Genomic DNA, 21,773 nt, shown 5'->3' on the forward strand with positions numbered 1-21,773 from the left:
AGGCTTCGGAGGGAATTTATGTTGTGTACATGGGTTTTCTGGCGCAACTAAAGTAAAACATTTAGGCACATGCCATTTTTGAACAATAAAAGGTGCAACTTTTTGTTATACTACACAGCTCTTGCCACTTTAAAAAGTGGGTGTGATTTGGTAGTCAATGAAGTTGGTGTAAATGAAGATAATTTGTCTCGGCTGTTGGGCACGGCCCTTTTCTGCCCACTTTTGGAAAAGTGTCGAAGTCTGCATAAAAAGAAACACTTTTTCAAAAAGTCACCGTATGTCTCTCTGAATGTGGTGACATGGAAGCACCAATATAGGCCTATGGTACTGAAGTGGTTAAATGGGTTGTTCAAGTTATTTTTGTTGATGACCTATCCTCACGATAGGTCATCAATATCTATCGGCGGGGGTCCAACACCAGGCACACTGCAGATCAGCTGTTAGAAGAGGAGGCCACGCTCCGTGTATTTTCAAGCCGTTCCATAGACGACATGGGACGACTTGTAATTACGTACATCTGGCGACGGCGAGCAGGTAAACAATGAAGAGGAGGCGGCCTCCTCAAACAGCTGACCGGCGGGGGTGCCAGATGTCAGACCAGACCGATCTGATATTGATTACCTATCCTGAGGATAGGTCATCAATAAAAATAACTTGGACAACCCTATTAACTAGATTAGATTGGATTGCAGAACAAATGTCTTACCCGTAAAAATGGCCTCGGATAAACTCCTGGATGCGGTTCTTACTCTGAGCGTGGAGGTTCTGAAACTCATGCATGGCAGAAAATTTCTTTACGTTTAAACCGTTTGGGGTCACAACATCTGAAAACCGCAGAACAGGAACTGGTTACAATTTCCAGAACAATTGAACAATCAATCAAATACAAATGTGCCTGGATGCTAACTTTAGGGGTACATTCACACAAACTTATTTTGTTTCTGCGTCCATTCAATTTTTTTTTTCCCCTCGGACTGGATGAGGACCCATTCATTTTAACGGGTCCGCAAAAAATGCAGACAGCACACCGTGTGTATGTCCGTTCCATAGCCCCGTAAAAAAATATAGAGCATGTCCTATTCTTGTCCGTTTAGCAGACAAGGATAGGCATTGTTACAATAAAAACTAAAAAACATGCAACACGGATGTCATCCGTATATTTTGCAGATCTGCATTTTGCGGACCGCAAAATACATACGGTCGTGAATGTACCCTAAAGGGAACCTGTCAGCTCAGTATACTCTCCTCACTGAGGGCAGCACAGTGTAGTGACAGACCCGCTGATTTCAGTGGTCTGTCAATCCTGTCGTGGCATTCACTACTCTTATAGCACTGAATACTACAGACATGCCAAAGTCCATGCCAGCGCTGCGAAAGATGAATCAAATGCTGCTTGCAGACCCCACCCTCCTCCTGACGATGACTGACAGGTTTCTTTCTTCTGCATAACATGAAAGTGAAACCTATCAATGATCACTAGGGGGCAGCATCAACTCGTATCCACTGCTCGAGGCTTCGGATGGTCAGTACTATAAATGTACTGAATGCCATGGCAGCTGTGATAAGTGAAAATCCGTTTAAAATGTATTGGTATTGGGTCTTTAAACTTGCTGATACTGTAACTACCATAGATCTTCTGGGTCCTATAACCATCAGACACCTGGAGACACTGGGCCCCCCTCTAGAACAGTTCTGTTAACTGATATTTTCCAAATGAAGAGGCAGATGAACAGTTTACTACCCAGCCCTGTGGTCGCACTGTAGGGTTATTACACGTACTGCCAGGTTTTCCCGCAGATTACAAGGGATTGCTTTGCGATTGTCAAGGGATCCTTCGAACAAGAAGGATTTGTGCAAAGCACAGAACCCCTTTGAGAGGCAGTGGATCTAGAAAAATCTAGGGGTGGCTACCACACTGCTCAAGCCATCCAGCAGAGTCAGCGCTACAGCTTCACAAAGCATCGTTCCTGTACAATAGAATACCCTTTAAAGTGGAGTTACCATTTAGATATTTCCCAGTTCAAGCACCTAAGGCTGGGTTTACACATAGCAGTTATGTCTGGCCATTTGTATTAGCCTAAGCCGGACTGATGACAGTTTGGCTATCAGGTGCACTATAGCCTCAGGTGAGGTGGACATGGCGGGACCTTCTAACATGCCGATAATGCAATTTCAATGTTTGTGATCCAGCACCACCACACAGAAGGGAAACTACGTCAGACTGACACGTGAACACACCCTAATCTGTTACAACTGCGGGTTTGCCCCTGAAGATGCCAGGGTAATCAAACTCTCAGTCGTAGGCTACTGAAAGGCCTAGTTGAGCTTCCTATCCATTTCTGTACAATAGGAATCTGATTATCTTAGAAGCCCCGTCAGGGACATCTAGTCACTCTATAGAGACTATTCTTTAACCAGTCACAGACCACCCATTGACTTTACATGTCTGCCTGTTCTACATATAACATTTCAGGAGACTGTACAGCTGTGGGAGCGGGAAGCCTGTTGTCACTGATGGCCGGGCCTCCTCACAATGAAGGCAATAATGTTTTTTTTTACTGCCCGTCTTCTCCATCACTGTATACCCAGCACTCAATGAGCACCGTGTATACAGCTCAGGAAGCTGCCATGCCACTTCCTACTCAGATCTGGGTACCTGCATGAGCTGCTGATTCTTAGCAAACCAAGATCCACTCTGCAGTGATGCTCGCACTATTAATTATTATTCCGTTAGTGATAATACAGCCATCTGAACGGATTCAGTTGTATTATCTGTAACATAGCCAAGACGGATCTATCAGGAACTCCATTGAAAGTCAATGGGGGACGGATCAGTTTTCTATTGTGTCAGAGAAAACCAGGGATCTGTCCCATTGAGTTGCATTGTGGGGCACGACAAATCCGTTTTGCACCGCATCCCATGACGAAAAGAGAACCGCAGCATGCTGCGGTTTGCTCTCCGGTATGAGAACGCAACCAAACGGAACGCAATGCATTTTGGAGCATTCCGTTCAGTTACGTTTTGTCCCCATTGACAATAAATAGGGACAAAACGGAAGCGTTTTTTTCCCCCGTTATTGAGAGCCTATGACGGATCTTAATACCGGAAAATAAAGGCAAAACAAAAATTAAAAATTGCAGCTTTTAGCCCCATCTTTGGCATCCATAAGCTATGTATTCTCTACAACAAAATTGCTTTAACAGAAAGGGGACATTAAAAAAAAAAATGTAATAAAAAAGCCTCTTTAAATAATTAGATTTTCAGTTTATGACCTTTGTAATGTTCATGTATACATATTGGATATATATGTACATTTTTTATTTGTACGCTTAATAAAATAATGATTGAACCATAAATAATTAGATTTTTTTTTTACATTTTTTTAAAGGGAGTCTGTCTCTTTGGTTTCAAATTAAAGGGGTTGTCTCATCCATTAGTGGCATATCACTATAAAATGCCATCAATGTCGGGTGAGTGTCCCATCGCTGGGACCAGCACAAGAACAGGCGTCCAAAGTGATCGAGGACGCACCACGTAAGCGCGGCCACCTTCCAGACCACGGCTATGGTAGTTCTGAAAATTGCAGCGGTGAATGGAAAAGTGGCTGTGGATGCGCTGTGTGCTCTCTTTTCACTTCTATGCAAGTTCCCCAAAAAACTAGCACTGGCTCGGCTATTTTCAGAAGTCCCATAGAAGTGAATGGAGAGCATGCTGCACAAGTGCGGGGCACTCTCCTCCACTTTTGGGGACCCTGTTCTAGAGATACAGAGGTGAGACCCTCATTTATCTGACATTGATTACATATCCTAGAGATATGCCACCAATGTCTGAGAGGACACAACCCCTTTACGCATACTGCCATGTAGGGTTGGTGTCCTGAAACAACCATAGTCATATTTGGGTCCCCTAATACAGTGAAGTGCTTCCTTTTATTTAAATGCAAACAATATTGTCAGGCCGCTCCATTTGGTGCATCATCATTTCATTGGTAACGCCGTCCAGGCCTCCATCTCTTGTTCGGTTGACAGTCCCTGAGTTTTCAGAGCCAGTAGCACCAATAACTTTATTTGCTTAAAAATTTGAGAAGCCACGGTTTTGTTTCTGGGCCTATACCTACACAACGTTTTCCGTACGTCGAAAATTATTTTGGAGGTGACAAACTCCCTTTAAATACCCAAACTGAAAAAAAATATTTGCTTTTCAAAATGTGCCTGTTCAGGTGAATACCCCAGTCTTGAACTGGTTAAGATGTCGTCTGTATGAAAGAAACCTGGGTTATGTCCCTTTAAGACGGCTCTGGCAGATCAGACACTTATGATGTTGCATGATCTTCCTCCTTACCGGGTTTACGTTTCAGCAGATGTTCAGCTTCTATTGCAGTGATCTGTGAGACGGTGGTGAAGACATGGGCGCACTGAACCGCAGCACGTTCCATACAGTATCTGTGATAGATCTGCCGATCACCAGCTTCCTTATCTACATTAAACTGTCAACAGATGGGTTAATGTCATGAATATTCAGCAGGCATCGTACACTCTGGTAGGTACAAAATAAAACTGGATGCTTTAATATGGTTCTTCATACTTCTAGCGGTTGTCCACCTTTTTTATTTTTATTTAAACTGCCTGTTAAAGTCAGAAAGTCTGGCTCCTCTTCTGCGCATGCGCTGAACATGCCCAGTGCAACCACAGGATCCATCCAGGGGCAGCACAGAAAGCGTTGACTTGGGTGAATCACATCAACATTACCAGCTTGCGCTCGATGGACAAGTGCTTATGTTTGTACATCCTACAGACAGGGGCATCTTCCTGCGCTCTACTGGTATGTTATTATGTGATTCTCATATTTTTACAAGTTGGCAAAACCCTTGAATTTCTTCAAGTCTGCAGGTCCAAAATTCTGGGCCGATTCATTTCACATTATAGTTTTAGCACATTTTTGGGGTCATTTATCAAACTGGTGTAAAGTAGAACTGGCTTAGTAGCCCATAGCAACCAGTCAGATTCTGCCTTTAATTTTCCAAAGGAGCCGTCTAAAATGAAAGGCGAAATATGAGTGGTTGCTATGGGCGACTAAGCCAGTTCTATTTGACACCAGTTTGATATATGACCCTATTTGTGCTCAGTTTTACCATTATAGAGCTACAAATGCCCTGCACAGGGAGCTTATTGTGCATCTATTCTATATCTTGCACCTGCTTCATGGTCTTCGTAGTGAATAGATATGCGCAGAGAAGCAGTGCGTCAATGAAGAGGCGAATAAACCCAGGTTCATTGCGCACGTGCCAAAACTGGAAGTCAACGACTTGAGATGACACATTCCTGTGCCAGGGATGTCAAACAAGCCAGTACGGGCGTGAATGGGGGGGGGAGATCCAGGGTGACCGTTCTCCTGAGCAGCTCCACCTCCATGATCCTCAAAACTAATTTGCATACAGGGCATGCAGCCCATTCACTTTAAAGGGAGTCTGTCACCTCCATATGGCCATATACAGTGCTTACATGGCTCTGTAGCACACCTATACAGGATTGTAATGGTACCTTTGTCTTTGTCTTTAGACTTGCACCAGCAGGAAAAACGAAGTTTAATTCATATGCAAATGAGCACTCGCAAGTGCCCAGGGGCGGTGTTCAGTGTGTAGGTGCCCAGGCTGCTCTGCCTTCTTTTCACTTTACTCCTCCCCAGTCTCTTCCTTTGAGGCAAGAGACTTGGAGGGCGGGCAAAGGCAGAGGCTGGGGAGGAGTAAAGTGAAAAGAAGGCAGAGCAGCCTGGGCACCTACACACTGAACACCGCCCCTGGGCACTTGCGAGTGCTCATTTGCATATGAATTAAACTTTGTTTTTCCTGCTGGTGCAAGTCTGAGGAAAAGAACAAAGGTACCGTTACAATCCTGTAAGCACTGTATATGGTCAAATGGAGGTGACAGACTCCCTTTAAAGGTTATAAAGACCTTCAGGGATATTTCATTCTCTGCACTTTACACTTAAGGCTGGGTTCAGACCTGAGCATTTTACAGCGCGTTCCTACGCGCTGTAAAACGCTCAACAGGCAAGAACCAATGATTCCCTATGGGAATGGTTCTCACCTGAGCGTTTTTACAGCGCGTACGATTGCGCTGTAAAACGCCCGACGCCCCAAGAAGTACAGGAGCTTCTTTGGGGCGTCTTGTCGCGCGTTCCCGTACATAGACTTCAGCGGGAACGCGCGACAATGGGCGTTCGCTTGTCTCTGTATGCGCGATTGCAAACACCCGTACAATCGCGCATACAGAGCGTACGTTCAGTGCGCTCAGGTCTGAACCCAGCGTTAGTCAAACATTTTCCTCTACAGTCTTCATTTTCAGTGTATCTGCAGACTATTGCCTTCTGCTTCACACCGAGTCAGTCAGGAAGCGGTTCTGATGGCTTGAGGTGTAGTCCTCATCTCTGAACTTCAGACAGTTTATAAACACTAATAGCTAAATTCTAACCAAACTGATAACAATATAGCTTAACAGGGTTTTCTGAGTTTTTTTTTCTAATGACCTAACCTCTGGATAGGTCATCAGTATCTGATTGGTGGGGGTCCAACACCCGGCATGCAGCCTTCTCTCTGCTTTTCCCAGCCCGAGTGATGACACGTTCATTTGTCATGTGTCCTAGAATCAACTCACCCCCATTAATGATATTAAGCACAACCGCTAAACCATGTACAGCGCTCATGCTTGGTGAGCTGTGAGAAGGCAGCGGCGCTCCCTTCTCAAACAGCAGATTGGCGGGAGTCCCGGGTTTCGGACCCCCACCGATCAGATACTGATGACCTATCCAGAGGATAGATCATCAGTTAAAAAAAAAAAAATGAAAAAATCCTGGAAAGCTCTTATGAGCTGCCATGAGTTCAGACATAGATCGGACATACACGAGAAGAGTTATAAATTACGCTGAGGAGCAGCATGTGGATGTGAGATCCATGTATTTTCCTATTTTTGGAATTATGCAGTGGATCCAGGAAAAGGCTGAGTGAAGAGTCATGAAAACAGCTGACGATGTGACCACTGTGTGCCTACATATATACATGGGTAAAACGCCTCAATAAGCTTAAATACCTAACACGATATAACATTAGCTGTAATGTGACATTTATAGTGTGTTGAGTTCTCACCGACTGCAGGTTGTTGTAGAAGTCCACGCTTCCGGCACACAGGTAACGGCCCAGGAGAGTGGCATGAGTAGTGAAGATGGTAGCCACTGGCAGTTTACGAATACGACACAAACATAAGCCAACGCCAGCTAGCCACTCGTGAAAATGAGCCACGATAAAGGGCTTCTCATCGCCACATTGTGCTGCAAACTGAGAGCACAGTACGGACAGTGCATTAGTGGGGGCAATGGTAATAAACAGAGGATTTACAGGTCGGCACACGTACCTCACCCAGGAACCATGCTGTTAGGAACCCGAACAAGACAGCGTCGTTGGCTTCCCTATCATACCATGGGATCCCTATGGCGCAGCTATCCCAAAGCTCAGTCTTCCAGCGGTCCAGGCTCCAGGCAGTGGCTGCTATGTCGATGAGGATTACATACGGGCTGCCTTCTATCAGCCAGCGGCCAAAGTAGATCTGTGTAAAACAAAGTCCATTCAATTCTCATCATTGCTACTGGTGTCCAGAGGGAGATGCAAGTTACCTGGTTTATCTGAAATATCTACCACTACAGATAATCCAGTACGTACAGCAGAAACAGCAGATCAGGGAATGAGGCGAAGTTTTTTGGAAACTAAACTCTATTCTCATATAGCCCCTCTAACAAAATGTTATGGTCATCTTTAGTGATGAGCGAACTTCTGTTTTAAGTTCGGCGTCTAAAGTTCGGCTTCCGGTTAGCGGAGAATCCCGATACGGATTCCGACTTCCGTTGTGGTCCGTGGTAGCGGAATCAATAATGGCCGATTATTGATTCCGCTACCACGGACCACAACGGAAGTCGGAATCCATATCGGGAACCATATCGGGATTCTCCGCTAACCGGAAGCCGAACTTTAGACGCCGAACTTAAAACAGAAGTTCGCTCATCACTAGTCATCTTCCATCTATACCAGTCCCTAATGAGAGGGTTTATATTAGTGTTGTCATCCAAAAGCATTTGCCATAATGTAAAGGAATATATATATATATATATATATATATATATATATATATATATATATATATATATATATATATATATATATAATTAATACAATTTGGTTGGTACTGTCCACTAGGTGGGTGGTAGTATGAGCAAATGGAAGGATTAATAAAATAATATATATATATATATATATATATATATATATATATATATATATATATATATTATACACACACACACACACACACACACACTAGCAGAAGGATCCGGCTTTGCACAGGTATATTTTATTTAATAATGTTTGTGTGTGTCGTTAAAAGATATTGACAGTATCCACAATAACAGTGACATCTAACATCCACAGCGCCCTCCCCTTTAACAGTGACCTCCACAGCGGCCGCCCCTTTATTAGTGACCCCCACGGCACCCAGTCTCGTTAACAGTGATTTCCACAATAACCCACCCCTTAACAGCGATCTCTACAGAGCTCTGTTCCCTTAAAATGTGACCTCCACAACACCCCATCCTCTTAACAGTGGCCTCTACAGCAATCTGCCCCTTAACACTGACCTCCATAGCGGACCGTTCCCTTAACTGTGACCTCCACAGCAGCCTGCCTTTGGGTGGCCAGAGGTCTGGTTTTAGGCAGGACAGTCCAGCTTTCAGACTCCCTGCCCTCTGTCCGGCGCAGGGCCTGAACAGACACAGGGATGTTCTTTTGAACAGCTCACTCTCAAACAGCTGCACTGTGCTGTCTGAGCGTGAGCTGCAGGGAGAAAGTCAATCTCCCTCCCACCCCTGCAGCTGACAGAAGTAGATTTTTACCTTAATTTGTTCAATCTCAGTCGGCTGCGGAGTGAGAGGGGGCATGGCTTAGCAGGACCTAGGGGAGGGGGTTTTAAGTCCGTCTTTGGAGGATGGCCTGAATGGCCACCCTACCCTGAACTGAAGCCTCCACAGCACTCTGCTCCCTTAAAGGGAACCTGTCATGTGGATATTTGATTATAATCTAACTAATTATATACAATCATTAACTACTAAAAAGTACCTTAGATGTATTCACTTACTGGTGTGACAGATGGTTACCTCATAATATACACACAAAGATGCTGCATGCTAATGAGCCGATTCGAGTCCAGCGTGAGGTCATTGAGTCCAGCGTATATTTAATTCAAAGCTATAGCTACTCCCCTGCCCACCTGCTGCTGAGTCATATGGAAACAAACTGTCATTCAGCAGCAGGTGGGCGGGGAGAGTGAGGAGCTCATGAATATTCATGACTCATCATCAGCTGGAGCTTTTCAATACAAGATGTTGGCAGATTGACTGGGTCAATTAAAGAAAGTGACCCAGCATTTTGCTAAAAGAATCAGTCACTTATTTATGTTGCCCTTAGTTAGGACACCATAAAACTGGTGACGGGTTCCCTTTAACAGTGTCATCCATAGCGCTCTGCCCCTTTAAAGCGGACCTGCAGCAGTGAAGAAAAATGTCTGGGTTGTTATGGAAACCTGGTGTAAAACTGTATGTGGAGACTCAGGGCCTGTGAGCTAATATCGGCTGATAAAAGTCATGTGACCAGGCTTCTATTGGCTAATGCCTTTTTGAACAGCTCACTCTGACAGCAGCACTGTGCTGTCTGAGTGTGAGCTGCAGGGAGAAAGTCACCCTCCCTCCCACCCCTACAGCTTACAGAAGTTGATTTCTAACCTTCATTTTTTCAATCCTTGTCGGCTGTGGAGTGGGAGGGGCGTGGCCTAACTGGACCTGGGGCGGACTTTTTTGGCCTGAATAGCCACCCCACCTGCCCCCTGAACTGTGACCTCCACAGCACTCCACTTCCTTAAGGGTCCATTCACACGTCCGTTTTTTCTTTCCTGATCTGTTCCGTTTTTTGCGGAACAGATCAGGACCCATTCATTTTCAATGAGTCCTGGAAAAAAAAAAAAAAAAAATCGGACAGCACAATGTGTGCTGTCAGTTTCCGTTGTTCCGTTCCGCATGTCCGTTTAAATATAAAACATGTCCTATTATGTTCCTGAAAAATCGGATCCTGGTACAATGCAAAGTCAATGGTTCCGCAAAAAACGGAAGACATTCGGATGTCATTCCGTATGACTTCCGTTTTTGCGGAATCCGTTCCTGGAAACACATAGCAAATTTTTTTTCAAAGAAATCCAAACAACTTTATTTGATTGTTGAAATGTATACATGTTTCGGTTTTTTGCGGATCCGCAAAAAACGGATGACATACGGAAACATTTTCAGGAACAACGGATCCGCAAAAAACGGACCGAAATTCGGATTATAGAAAAATACTGACGTGTGAATGTAGCCTAACAGTGTCATCCATAGCGCCCTGCCCAGTTAAAGCTGACCTACAGCAGTGAAGAAAAATGGCTGGGTTGTTATGGAAACCTGCAGTAAAACTGTGTATGTTGAGACTAAGGGCCTGCGAGCTAATATTGTCTGATAAGGGACATGTGACCGTGTGTATGGCAGTTGGGATATAAAGGGAAAGACTTGCAGGCTTGTATTGGCTAATGGAAGTCATTTTTTGGGAATATCTCGGGAACGGTACGTCCTAAAGAGTTGTGACCCCCACAAGAACTATTAGATTGGTGGGGGTCCTGGCACTGGGACCCCCAGCAATCACAAGAACAGGGTACCCATGTCCCCAGTTTGAATGGAATGACTGGATCCTGGACATTAAAGGGGTTATCCCATCTTAGACAATGGGGGCATATCGCTAGGGGTCCGTCCACCACCAGGCGCAGCTCCCCGCCTCTCCCATTTAAGTGAATGGGAGCGCACCGCGCATGCGCGGCCACCGCTCCCATTCATTTCTATGGGGCCAACAGAAATAGCCGAGCCAGCGCTCGGCTATTTTCGGCAGCTCCATAGAAATGAATGGAGGGCGGCTGCGCATGCGCAGTGCGCCCTCCTCAAGTTTCTCCGCTCCGTTCTGCTTGTATATCCTAGTGATAGGCCCCCATTGTCTATGATAGGATAACCCCTTTAACGAGGGATCCACATGGACATATCAGCATTTGTCCCATATTAGAATTTATCTTCACTGTGCAGAGGTTGATTTCTGCCTAGTGATTACAATACTATTTTTAGAATGGGGTTTTGGAGGGAAAATTTCCCACCGTTTTGCTGTGGGTCACTGGGTAGAATGGTCATTCTGCCCAGCGATAGCCTTAATTGGCTAATGTTAGGGGCCTGTTATGTTGCGGGGTTTCGGGTAGAGATACCCAAACCCTGGTAACAGGTGCCTGATTGGTGGAGGGGTTTGGGAGTGGGGCTATATTTCTCCTGGCTCTGCAGGCTGGCTGGCCTTTTATCTGCACCAGCCCGTGGAGCCTGGATCCATGTGCCCCGGTCCTTCGTGTATGGGACATATGTGCTGTATGATTGCCATGCTGCTCAGGCCTGCGCACAACCACTTTATTCAAAGTTTTATGGGACTGAATGAGGAAAGTAGGGACTGCCGGCAGTTCCACAGGGATGAATGCAGTGGTGGCGTGCATGCTCAACCAACGCTCTATTCAAATAGGGTGACACGGGTCCCCTGTTCTCATGATCAATGGGGATTCCAGAGGTTAGCCCCACCAATCATACAGTGATCCTCTACCCAGTGGATGGGGATAATCTGCTGTAACTGGAATACCCCTTCAAAGGGCTTTCTCTCTCCCCCCCCCCCCCCCCCCATTAATATTTATCCCCTGTCCATGCCTGCGCTTTACCACTTTATTCACACCTGGGGCTTTAGAACCCTTGTTCCCCTGATCGTGGGGTCCCAGTAGCCATACATTTATCACCTACCCTGTGGATGTTGTTCCCGAGAATACACCTTTAAAGGGGTTGCTCACCTCAGGAACCTTTTCTGTCAGCATGGCTGGACCTGTTTGTTGTGGGAATTATACCCAATTCCGCAAGGTTTTCCTTGTGGACTTGAGTTTCCAGAATCTGTTACTTGATTTGGATGTTCTTCAGATCTTCCACAAACAATTGACATGCTGTGGATTTCTAAATCTGCACGGCAGGTCAATTTCCTCACAGAGAAAAAAAAGCTAAGCATACGTGAGGCTTGTCTAATCTCATACACCTTCAGAGTACTTTGTTACACTGAGGTTTTTCCACACAAGAATCTGAAACGCAAGTTCAGCTCTAATTCACGTTGCACATGCAGACTTCTACATTTTCGTTTTATCATCACTGACATTTTTGGGAAAGACAAGTCCTCCACCACAAGGACTTCCTGACCTCAACGTGGTCACCTCCTCTCTGCTATCTCAGCTGTCCTGACATTATTGGTCCTCATCACCAAACTAATTCTGTGATTCTGTCCGGGAACCTGAGGCCTAACACAAGCGTGGTTTACAATTTTTAGAGTTGACCTTTTCAATGGGCAGTAACTGAATCCCTGCATAACACCAGGTCACTGCAGAGGAACGCCAAAATTAGCCATCAAACATGTGCCTCTGAACTCACAGACGGAAGGGGGAGGGGATAATGTTTTAGCAATGTCACAAGATTTTTCTTTTTTTAAGTTACAAGATAAAAACATAATGACAGCGAGTAGCCCAAAAACATTTGAAGGGCAAAAGCAGAGTTCTAGCAATTGAATGACTGGTTACTCACTATGCTGATCTGTGAAACTAAAGGATTCCATGAGATTCACTAGTACTTAAAAGGGGTTTTCCAACTTTATGTTGATGACCTATCCTCTTGAAAGGTCATCGGTATCTGATAGGTGGCGGTCCGACATCTAGGACTCCCACTGATCAGCTGTTTGAGGAGGCCACGGTGCTCACAGAAGTGTAGAGGCCTTCTCACAGCTTACTCTAGGCCAGTGACATTCATCGGTAACATGGCCTGGGCACAGCATAGTCCGATTCAAGTGAATGGGGCTGAGCGCCATACCAAGCACAGCTGCTATACAATGTACAACGCTGTGCTTGGCAAGCTGGAAGGGCAGGAGCTCTGGTAAGTGTGCGGCTTCCTCAAACAGCTGGGTGAAGGACCCCAACGGATCAGCCTGAGGATAGATCATCAGTAAAAAAAAAAAAAAAAAGTCGTAAAACCCCTTTTAAACTTTGGTGCTAGAGATAGGCTACTTTCAACACTAGCGTTAATATTGTATGGTATTGAGATCCATCATAGGGGCTCAATACCAGAAAAAATGCTTCCGTTTTGTCCCCATTCATTGTCAATGGGGACAAAACGTAACAGAACACTCAAAAATGCATTCCGCTCTCATACCGGAGAGCAAACCGCAGCATGCAACAGTAATTTTGACCAGGGGTGCCCAAACTTTTGCATGCCACTGTAAGTGGGTGCTCTATGATAAGCCATTAAAGAGCAGGGGGCCCCATATTCGGTGATCGGGGCCCTCTGCTCCGCGTGGTTAGCTCTGGAACGGTGAAAGATTCAGCATCAAGCCCAGGAACTTCAGCCTAGGTCTCTGTCTAGCAGACAGTTCCCTGTGTTCTGTAACTGACAGATATGCAATAAATCTTGGGTAAGAGTTTATACGCTACATTACTGAAATGCTGCCTTGCATAAGAAGAAGGCTTTGAGTTTAGAAGGAGCTTTTATTTCTTGAAGTCTCACTACTTATTACACATACTTAACACTTAAAGGGAGTCTGTCACCAGATTGTGACCTTATAGACCGCTTACATAGCGCTCTAGCATAGCAGTCTATGATTCTAATGGTACCTTTGATGTGTGCTTGTGACGTTCCCCCAAGGCAAAAACTGACTTTTATTCATATGTAATTTAGGGCTCGCAAGTGCCCAGGGAGGGGTTCACCTCGTTGGAGCCCAGGCTGTTCTGCCTCTTTTCGTCATATCCCCGCCCCAGCCTCTTCCTCTGCCCGCCCCGTCTTCCTTTGCGTCCTTCTCTGCAGCCGGATCCCGCGCCTGCGCTATCCATTGCTTGGCTGGGGCATACGCACTGCGATGCCCATTGTGGGTGTCTCTTGTCCGCCTCCTCGCCGCTGTTTCTCGCCGTTGGCCGGCGCATGCGTAGTAGCTACTGCGATGCCGTGCCCACAATAAAATGCCAGTAAAAGCATTTGATAAGTCACCAATTCTGGGAGTACTTTACAATAATAGTTGGTGATGACCAATGCCTCACCATGTCTGCTGAAAGTGGACAGTTACGTTGGAGCCGTCCGGTTTCAGCGGTCTGGCATGCCGATTGGGAAGGAAGGGAGATTTTTGTACAACTGATCTGCTGAATCAAGTGAATGGGTCCGCATCCGTGATGCGGGGTGCACACGGCCAGGTGCCCGTGTATTGCAGACCTGCTGTGCATGAGGCCTAAGGGTAAATGCACATGTTCAGGATTTAGGTGCAGGGAAACCGCACTGAAATCTGTGTGAAGAATCCGCATCAATTGGTGTGGATTTACATGCAGATTTTACTCACCCCACTGAAGTGAATGGAGAAAATACAGACAGGAAAAATAAAATAAATTGACATGCTGCGTATTTTAAAATCCGCACCGCAGGTCAAAATCTGCACAGAAAAAAAAATAAAAAATCTGCATTAAGTACATGAGAATTTCAGACCTACGCTGTGGAAAATCCGTGTGCAATCCTGATTGTGTGCATTTAGCCTAAAGGGGACGGCAGTGCAAGGGTTATGACAATGCATATGGCAAAAAAAATAATTAAAAATATTAAAATCAAACCACAGTTATGAAGATAAAAGCAGACCTGATGTCTCAACAATGAGAGATTTCCTGTTCTTCACGAACTGGTGGAGACAATAATCACTGAAATTCTGCTGGTTAAGATCAAATGTAGTTCCTGAGGGGGGAGGGGGGGGGGGGGTCACTGAGATGGAGCAATTACAAAAAGACATCTAGATCTGAGTGTATGTAGGTTGGTCCAATAGCTACCTATAGGCAACTTAGGGCCTCCTGATCAATGCCATTAGGTCGGGTATTATAAAGGCCTAATGTGCAAGGTACCCATAGAGTGGCGAACAGGGGCACCCACTTGATGAGTAGGGCTCAGTTGCACTACTTCCTTCAGACTTTTCAGTGCAGTATCTCTACTTTAGCCTGGTCTTCTGGCCAAGCGAGAATACAAGGAATTTTTATACTGTCCGCCCCTGGGCTGGGCCAGTGTTGCATAAACCTACTGTATTTAAATTTTCATGTTCACTGTGAATTTCTCAGGGTGCTGATGCCTTATGGGTGTTCCTTCCCAGGGGTCTAGTGGTGCGTTTGTCACCCTAATGTAACCCAACCCTAAAATCTGAGCTCCAGTGGATATGTGGATGGCAGCCTCTACAAATGCTGGAGCACAGACAGGATATCCCAAAGCCTTGGCAAAGGAAAGCAACTGGTCCTTCTTTTAGGGAGGGATTGCTACGGACAGCATTCACATTTTTGCTTGCGGCACTTTGGGTGAAAAAAGTACATTGACAGGCTTTTTAATAAAAAAAAAAAAAAAAAAAACATTGAGAATTCAAATTAACTCATCCACTAATGGAATGGGATCTTAAATTAAAGGAAAGAAGGCCCAGACAGACACGGATGTTAGGCTGGGTTCTCTGCATACATTTTATTTTGCAAGGAGACATCCAGCCATGAGGCTGTATTAAGGCCCTGTTACACAGGCTGATTATTGTAAAGATGACCGCTATAAGCGTTCGTATGAATGCTCATTAGCAATCATCTGGCGGTGTAATACTGCCAGATGTGCAAACGCTCAGTCATCAGGTAATCGGGATCCTTTAACATGTTAAAAAAATCCTGCCGTGCAATAGGTGCTCTGCTGCCGGCAAACAATAAAACAGTATAGGGATGAGCGATCGCAAATGCATCTATATTGTGGACGAGATCACTACATGTAATAACAGCGGTCTCCTCCTCCGCCCGTGTGATAGGGCCCTTAAGGTTGTATTACACTGGCTGATTTTTTGGCCGATAATCACTTAACGATCATCTTGCAGTGTAATACTGCCCCCGACAGATCATGCTGGCTAACAGCGATCTGCTGCTGGCAAGACACTAGACCAGTGATGGCGAACCTATGGCAAGGTTGCACACCCACACCCTGGAAAAAGTCTATTGTGTACCAATATGCCTTAGACTTTTCCTGTCAGTCATCGGCACAGGGCGCACTATGAACAGCACAGGCAGCGCATGGAATGCAGGCAGGCTATTGTAGATAAATGATAAAGTACATGGAAGATATTCTATATTGGACTGTAGTATTCAAGGTAAATTGCTGTGTTGGCACTTTGCGATAAATAAGTGGGTTTATGTTCCAGTTTGGGCACTCGGTCTGTAAAAGGTTCGCCATCACTGCGCTAGACCGTATGGAGACGAGCGATTGCTGTGGAGGAGATTGCTGCATGTAATAGCAGCGGTCTCCTCCTCTAGCTAGCAAGTGATTGCCGGGAGGGGAACACATCCCTCCCTATGTGTAATACAGGCTTTACAAATGATGTGCAGGGTGCCAGGAATGATCCCACAGAAGACAATAGTATCAGTTCTGTTATCAGCTTTCAGCCAATGTTTTGTGCACCATGCTGGAGGGAAACTATACCAGATGACAAGATATGGGAACGCAGCCTCACAGACCTGTCCATCTCATCTAAAAATGCATTAAGAAACAGTAAAGCAGCCTCTTCTCACCTTACATCCCTTTGAGTTCATGGAATCCATAGCGCGCTTGATGGCAGGATTTGGAGGCTCAATCAACTCAACCTGAGTCCGTACATTGTGCTCAAAGTAGGGCCCAATAAGGAAGTAATTCTCTCCCCATTCATCTGTGGTGATCTTGGTTTTGGTCTGTATAACCGTATAAATTCCGCCCACTGGGGAAAAAAAAAAAAAAAAAAAAAAGTAAGCATCCCGACGTAGCATACAAACCACCAATAAAGAAACCATGAAACGAGGCATGTACTCATAGTCACATCATAAGCAAAAAGACAATCAGCTATCACATCTCCCAATATCCAAGATAGGAAGGTTTCAGAGCAAGACATATCGCCCCCTCAGCACTTTCAGCCTACTGACATAAAACAATATAAGGGACTGTGGGCACGAGATGTGGAGCGCTAATGCCCTTTGGTGGGAGGATCCAAGGTTAGTCTTTATACATGAAGTGTGAAACTGTACAAGAAAGGAATAGATGTTCCAAGATTTGGTAGCACGAGACTGCTGAAAGTTATTAGGTGAAGCCTCAGTTGCCTACAATATATAATGATAGTTAATGGGAGAATATCATTGGGGGGCATGAGCGTGCACTCCCCAATAATTCCCCAGGTAAAGGAGCCAGGGTGCAGTGGTCATAGATATCCAACGGAATCATATTGACCTCTGATGTATTTCAGTCCGTTTGTAGACATCACAGAAGCAGGACAAATGATGTGCAGTGACCAGTACAGAATGTCCTATAGTAATGGAATTCGGCTTGGTACCTCTAAATAAGCGACAGATCCAAGTCATCTACAAATGGCTCAGCATTTTCAACTAGTGTATGAGGTATGAAAATCCTCACGCCGGGTTTATCAGTATCATGTGCAGTACACTGCGAGGGCCAAGAACATCTCACAGGATCAGAGAGATTGACATCATCCCTGTCACAACAGGGGCAACCATTAGGTTACCAAGCCTGTGTTTTGTAATCCACAGCCCATAGGCATAGCAACCCTAAGGTTAGACCCACAGCCACATGCATAGGAACCCTAAGGTTATACCCATAGGAAGCCCACAGGTATAGCAACCCCAAGGTTAGACCCGTAGGAATCCCATAGGCATAGCAACCCTAAGGTTAGACCCACAGGCATAGCAAACCTAAGGTTAGATCCATAGGCAGCCCAGAGGCTAACCCCGAGGTTAGACGCGAGAGAAGTTTTTACATATACTGGCTACTGGGACATGTCTACCTCTGGTTTATAGTGACAAAATATTTGGCGCTATGTGACTGATTTCTGAGAGCCAGAAATGGGTAGTACTTATTGCCAAAAATTTATTTCAGGCACCAGAGTTAGGCTATCTTCAGATCTGTGTTGTGCTGTCCGATTTTTAAATCTGGCACAGGGTCTCAAAACAGGCAGCAAACGCTTCCGTTTTGTCCCCTTCATTGTCAGAATGCATTCTGTTCCGGTTTGTTGTGTTTCCATGCCAGACACAAAATCACTGCAAGCAGCATTTGTGTGTGGCATAGGAAACTGAAAAAGCTGGAACCGGCACCAAAAACCATGTAAGTCAATGGTGCCAGACGCATTATTTTTCGGACATGAAAAAAACTGATCCAGAGCCCATTGACTGGCAACGGTTTCTTCATTTTCCGACATAATACAACCGGATCTGTTCTGAACGGATCCAGCCGGCTAGATTATTCAAACGGATGCCTTTTGCTTTGGTTTTGATATCCCCTGCCGGATCTCAAAACCAGACAGAAAAAAAACGCAGATGTGAAAGTAGCCTTATTTCAGTCACCCACAGAGTAAAGGCCCCCATACACATTAGATTATTGGTGGCAGAGCTGGCCACCTATCATGTGTATGGTGGTCTCCAGACTCTGCCCCAACAAAAATGTATTTCAATGTCTGATCCTTTTGTTCTGGCACGAGATACAACGCCAGAGGCCAGCCTCTGTACCGGGGAGTCAGAGGAATAGCTATTGCAGGTATATGGTTCCCTGTAGCATTCTTTTGGTTAAACAGAGCCTCTCTTATAATATTACTGATAACGCATTACTGATAAGGCTTCAGTTTACACTTAGTCCATAGGTCTTCCATAGAGTACACATGGCAGGCTTCTGCTCCCCCTCAGGCCATCTGAAGCATTCAACAAGTATGTGACATGGCCTATAAAAAACAGCAAGGCATGTCTGACGGAAGAAGCACGTAGCCTTGAACTCAAGGACCCAGATCAGCTATAATAGTATGAACAGGTCCGTACCGCAAGTAGTCAGAGAAACAGACAAAAGCAGACAATGTAAATAGGGCTCCAATGACAGAGCGCAAGTCGTCTGCTGCCAGCATAAGAGCCGCTAAAAATCAGCCAAAAGAAATGATCTCAGGACTGTGGAACAAGACGGCCATTTCTTTACATAATGCTTGTTCACGGACATATCTTACTATACCATCTACCGACAGTGCCCATATCAAGGCATGTGCGTTAATAACGCCCCTTGGCATCTGCAGCCCTCCAAACCTTTAATAAAAGTGAACAACTGTAAAGGGGTATTCCAGTTACTTTATACTCTAGGATAGGGGATAACTTGAAATAACCAGAATACACCTTTAAAGGAGTCCTATCCTCCTGGAAAGCTCACAGAAGGGGGTGCCGCGTGTCGATCCTCAGATATTGGTGGCCTATCCTACATATAAAATCAGATCTACTCCTTTTAAAACACTTTCAGAGGCATTTTACACATTTTTACTACATTGCACTTGATTGATTAGATTGAAATTTCACAAAGAGGGGGTGAAGAAATAGCACAAGGGGGGAAACTCAGGATAACACAGCCTTTGTGGTCCATAGCAACCAATCACAGTGTAGCTTTCATCCTGCAAGAGCACCATTACAAATAAAAGCTGTGCTGTGATTGGTTGCTATGGGTAACAGACCGCTTTGACAGTTTTCACGCATCTTTCAATCTCTGTGCCAGAAGTGTCTTCCTGGCATCGTTGCCGGAGCTAAAACAGAACAGTAAATTCTGTAATATACCGCCAGTAGTGATCTGAAACTGAAGCTTTCCCACCAACTCTATGCAGACATTCATGGCATGGTACTGTTTGCCCAATGCACACAGGCGAGGCTATACTAAGGCCTCACACATAGAGCCGCAGTATGGCACCCCTAAGGGTACTTTCACACTAGCAGGGTTTTTTTTTCCCGGCGCTGAGTTCCGTCCTAGGGGCTCAAATCCGGAAAAGAACTGATCAGTTTTATCCTAATGCATTCTGAATAGAGAGTAATCCGTTCAGGATGCATCAGGATGTCTTCAGTTCAGTCTTTTTGACTGATCAGGCTTTTCAGAAAACCGTAGCATGTTGTATTTTTACCTCCGGCCAAAAATCCGGAACACTTTGAACGCCGGATCAGGCCTTTTTCCCATTGACTTGCATTAACGCCGGATCCGGTGCCGTGTGTTCAGTCAAACCGGATCTGGCTTTTGCATGTTAAACCCGAAAAAAAAATGTAAAAAAAAAAAAAGTTAAACGCCGAATTGAACGCCGGATTTAAACAACACTAGTGTGAAAGTAGCCTAAGCTGACATCTCAGTTTACCTCGGACAAAGTTAACATGCCCGGTGTTTAGGGCATTTTCCTCAGGAAGCTTTATATCTAGTGGACAATACCGTGCCTCATGGCATAGACAGGGCATCCATAATACCTGTATGGTATGGACTAAGGCTTTGGTATAAAAAAAAAATAAAAAAAAAAATAAAAAAAAAAAAGGCCTACTTCCCTAATAAATATATGAATGGAATAATAATATTATTATTATTATTCCCTGCAAAACAGAGGAAGGCGCCCACAGAAATATTCAGAATAAGAGCTATTCAAATTTTATTCACAAGCCCCCATCATACACCATTCGTAGACATGCATTTGTGACTGTCCATGCAATGATCTGTGGTTATAATGAGATAATTGTTCATTTGGAACTTTTATTTTAACCCCTTCCTACCTATGTGTACAGATGCATCCTAGCTAACTATAGGCAAAGGTGTATATCTACAGTCCTTAAAGGGGTTGGCTGCTTTCCTGTTACTCTATTGGCAAGATTACTATATGGCATTTACGAACATATCCTTTGTTGAAATTCTGCGCCATTTTCTATAATTCATATGGTATGCTTCCTTGTTCGCCAAGTCTTTTGTGCTGTCCACACAAAGATCCTGTCCATCAAATGGCGGCTGATGGAGGGTCATGAGACCTCCATCAGATGTCACTTCCATTCACATACACTGCACTTTTCACCTCCATTCCACTATTGGGAGGTTAGTGCAGGTGAAATGTGTTTGTATGGAGGAAGCTGAGCGATGTGTCTGGTCACATGACCCTCCTAGAGCGGCCTCATATGGACAGGACCTGTGAAAATTCGGACAGCACAGTAGATTTGCCTAACAAGGGGTCATGGTTCATGAAATATAGAAAACGCCACAGAATATCAACAAAGGCTATATTAGTAAGTACCATATTGTCATCTTACATACCTATTGGTCAACGGTAGCCAGAAAGTGGCCAACCCCTTTAATGGTAGGTCACACTGTACAGGGCTGTGTCGCATTTACGTGTCTGTGTCGTGGACTGCAAACCGCAGAACATGGTGTGGACCCACTGACTTCACAGAAGCCTTCCATGTCCTTCCAGTTCCATGCCTCTGCTCTGCAAAATATAGGACATGACTTATCTTTGGCCCTATCTTGGTGATCTTGGACCCATTAAAGTCATTGGGCCTGCTCCACAACACAGGGTGCACATAGCCGTCTGTGTTTTGCGGAGCCGCAGTTTGCAGCCGGCAAAACGACATGGCCATGACATGGTCACGTGAATGTGGACTTAAACGGGTTGTCTCACTGAGACAACTTATCCAAAGCATAAGTGTCTAACTGGCGGGGATCTGACCACTGGACCCCCTGCCGATCACAAGAATAAGAAGCCCATGTTCCA

At 45.0% G+C, this 21,773-nt stretch overlaps 1 protein-coding gene across 1 annotated transcript in view; it reads right to left on the minus strand.

The window, feature by feature from the left end:
* Positions 1 to 21,773, minus strand: part of LOC122928606 (glycogen [starch] synthase, muscle-like) — a 50,801-nt gene that overhangs the window by 17,022 nt on the left and 12,006 nt on the right. The window contains exons 2-6 of the mRNA XM_044281602.1: positions 16,774 to 16,955; positions 7,408 to 7,599; positions 7,143 to 7,331; positions 4,343 to 4,487; positions 707 to 824 (exon numbers count right to left, since the gene is read on the minus strand). Coding sequence (XP_044137537.1) covers positions 707 to 824; positions 4,343 to 4,487; positions 7,143 to 7,331; positions 7,408 to 7,599; positions 16,774 to 16,955 — 826 coding nt within the window. The remainder of the gene's footprint in view (positions 1 to 706; positions 825 to 4,342; positions 4,488 to 7,142; positions 7,332 to 7,407; positions 7,600 to 16,773; positions 16,956 to 21,773) is intronic.

Source organism: Bufo gargarizans, chromosome 2 (assembly GCF_014858855.1).
Source record: "Bufo gargarizans isolate SCDJY-AF-19 chromosome 2, ASM1485885v1, whole genome shotgun sequence".
NCBI lineage: Eukaryota > Metazoa > Chordata > Amphibia > Anura > Bufonidae > Bufo > Bufo gargarizans.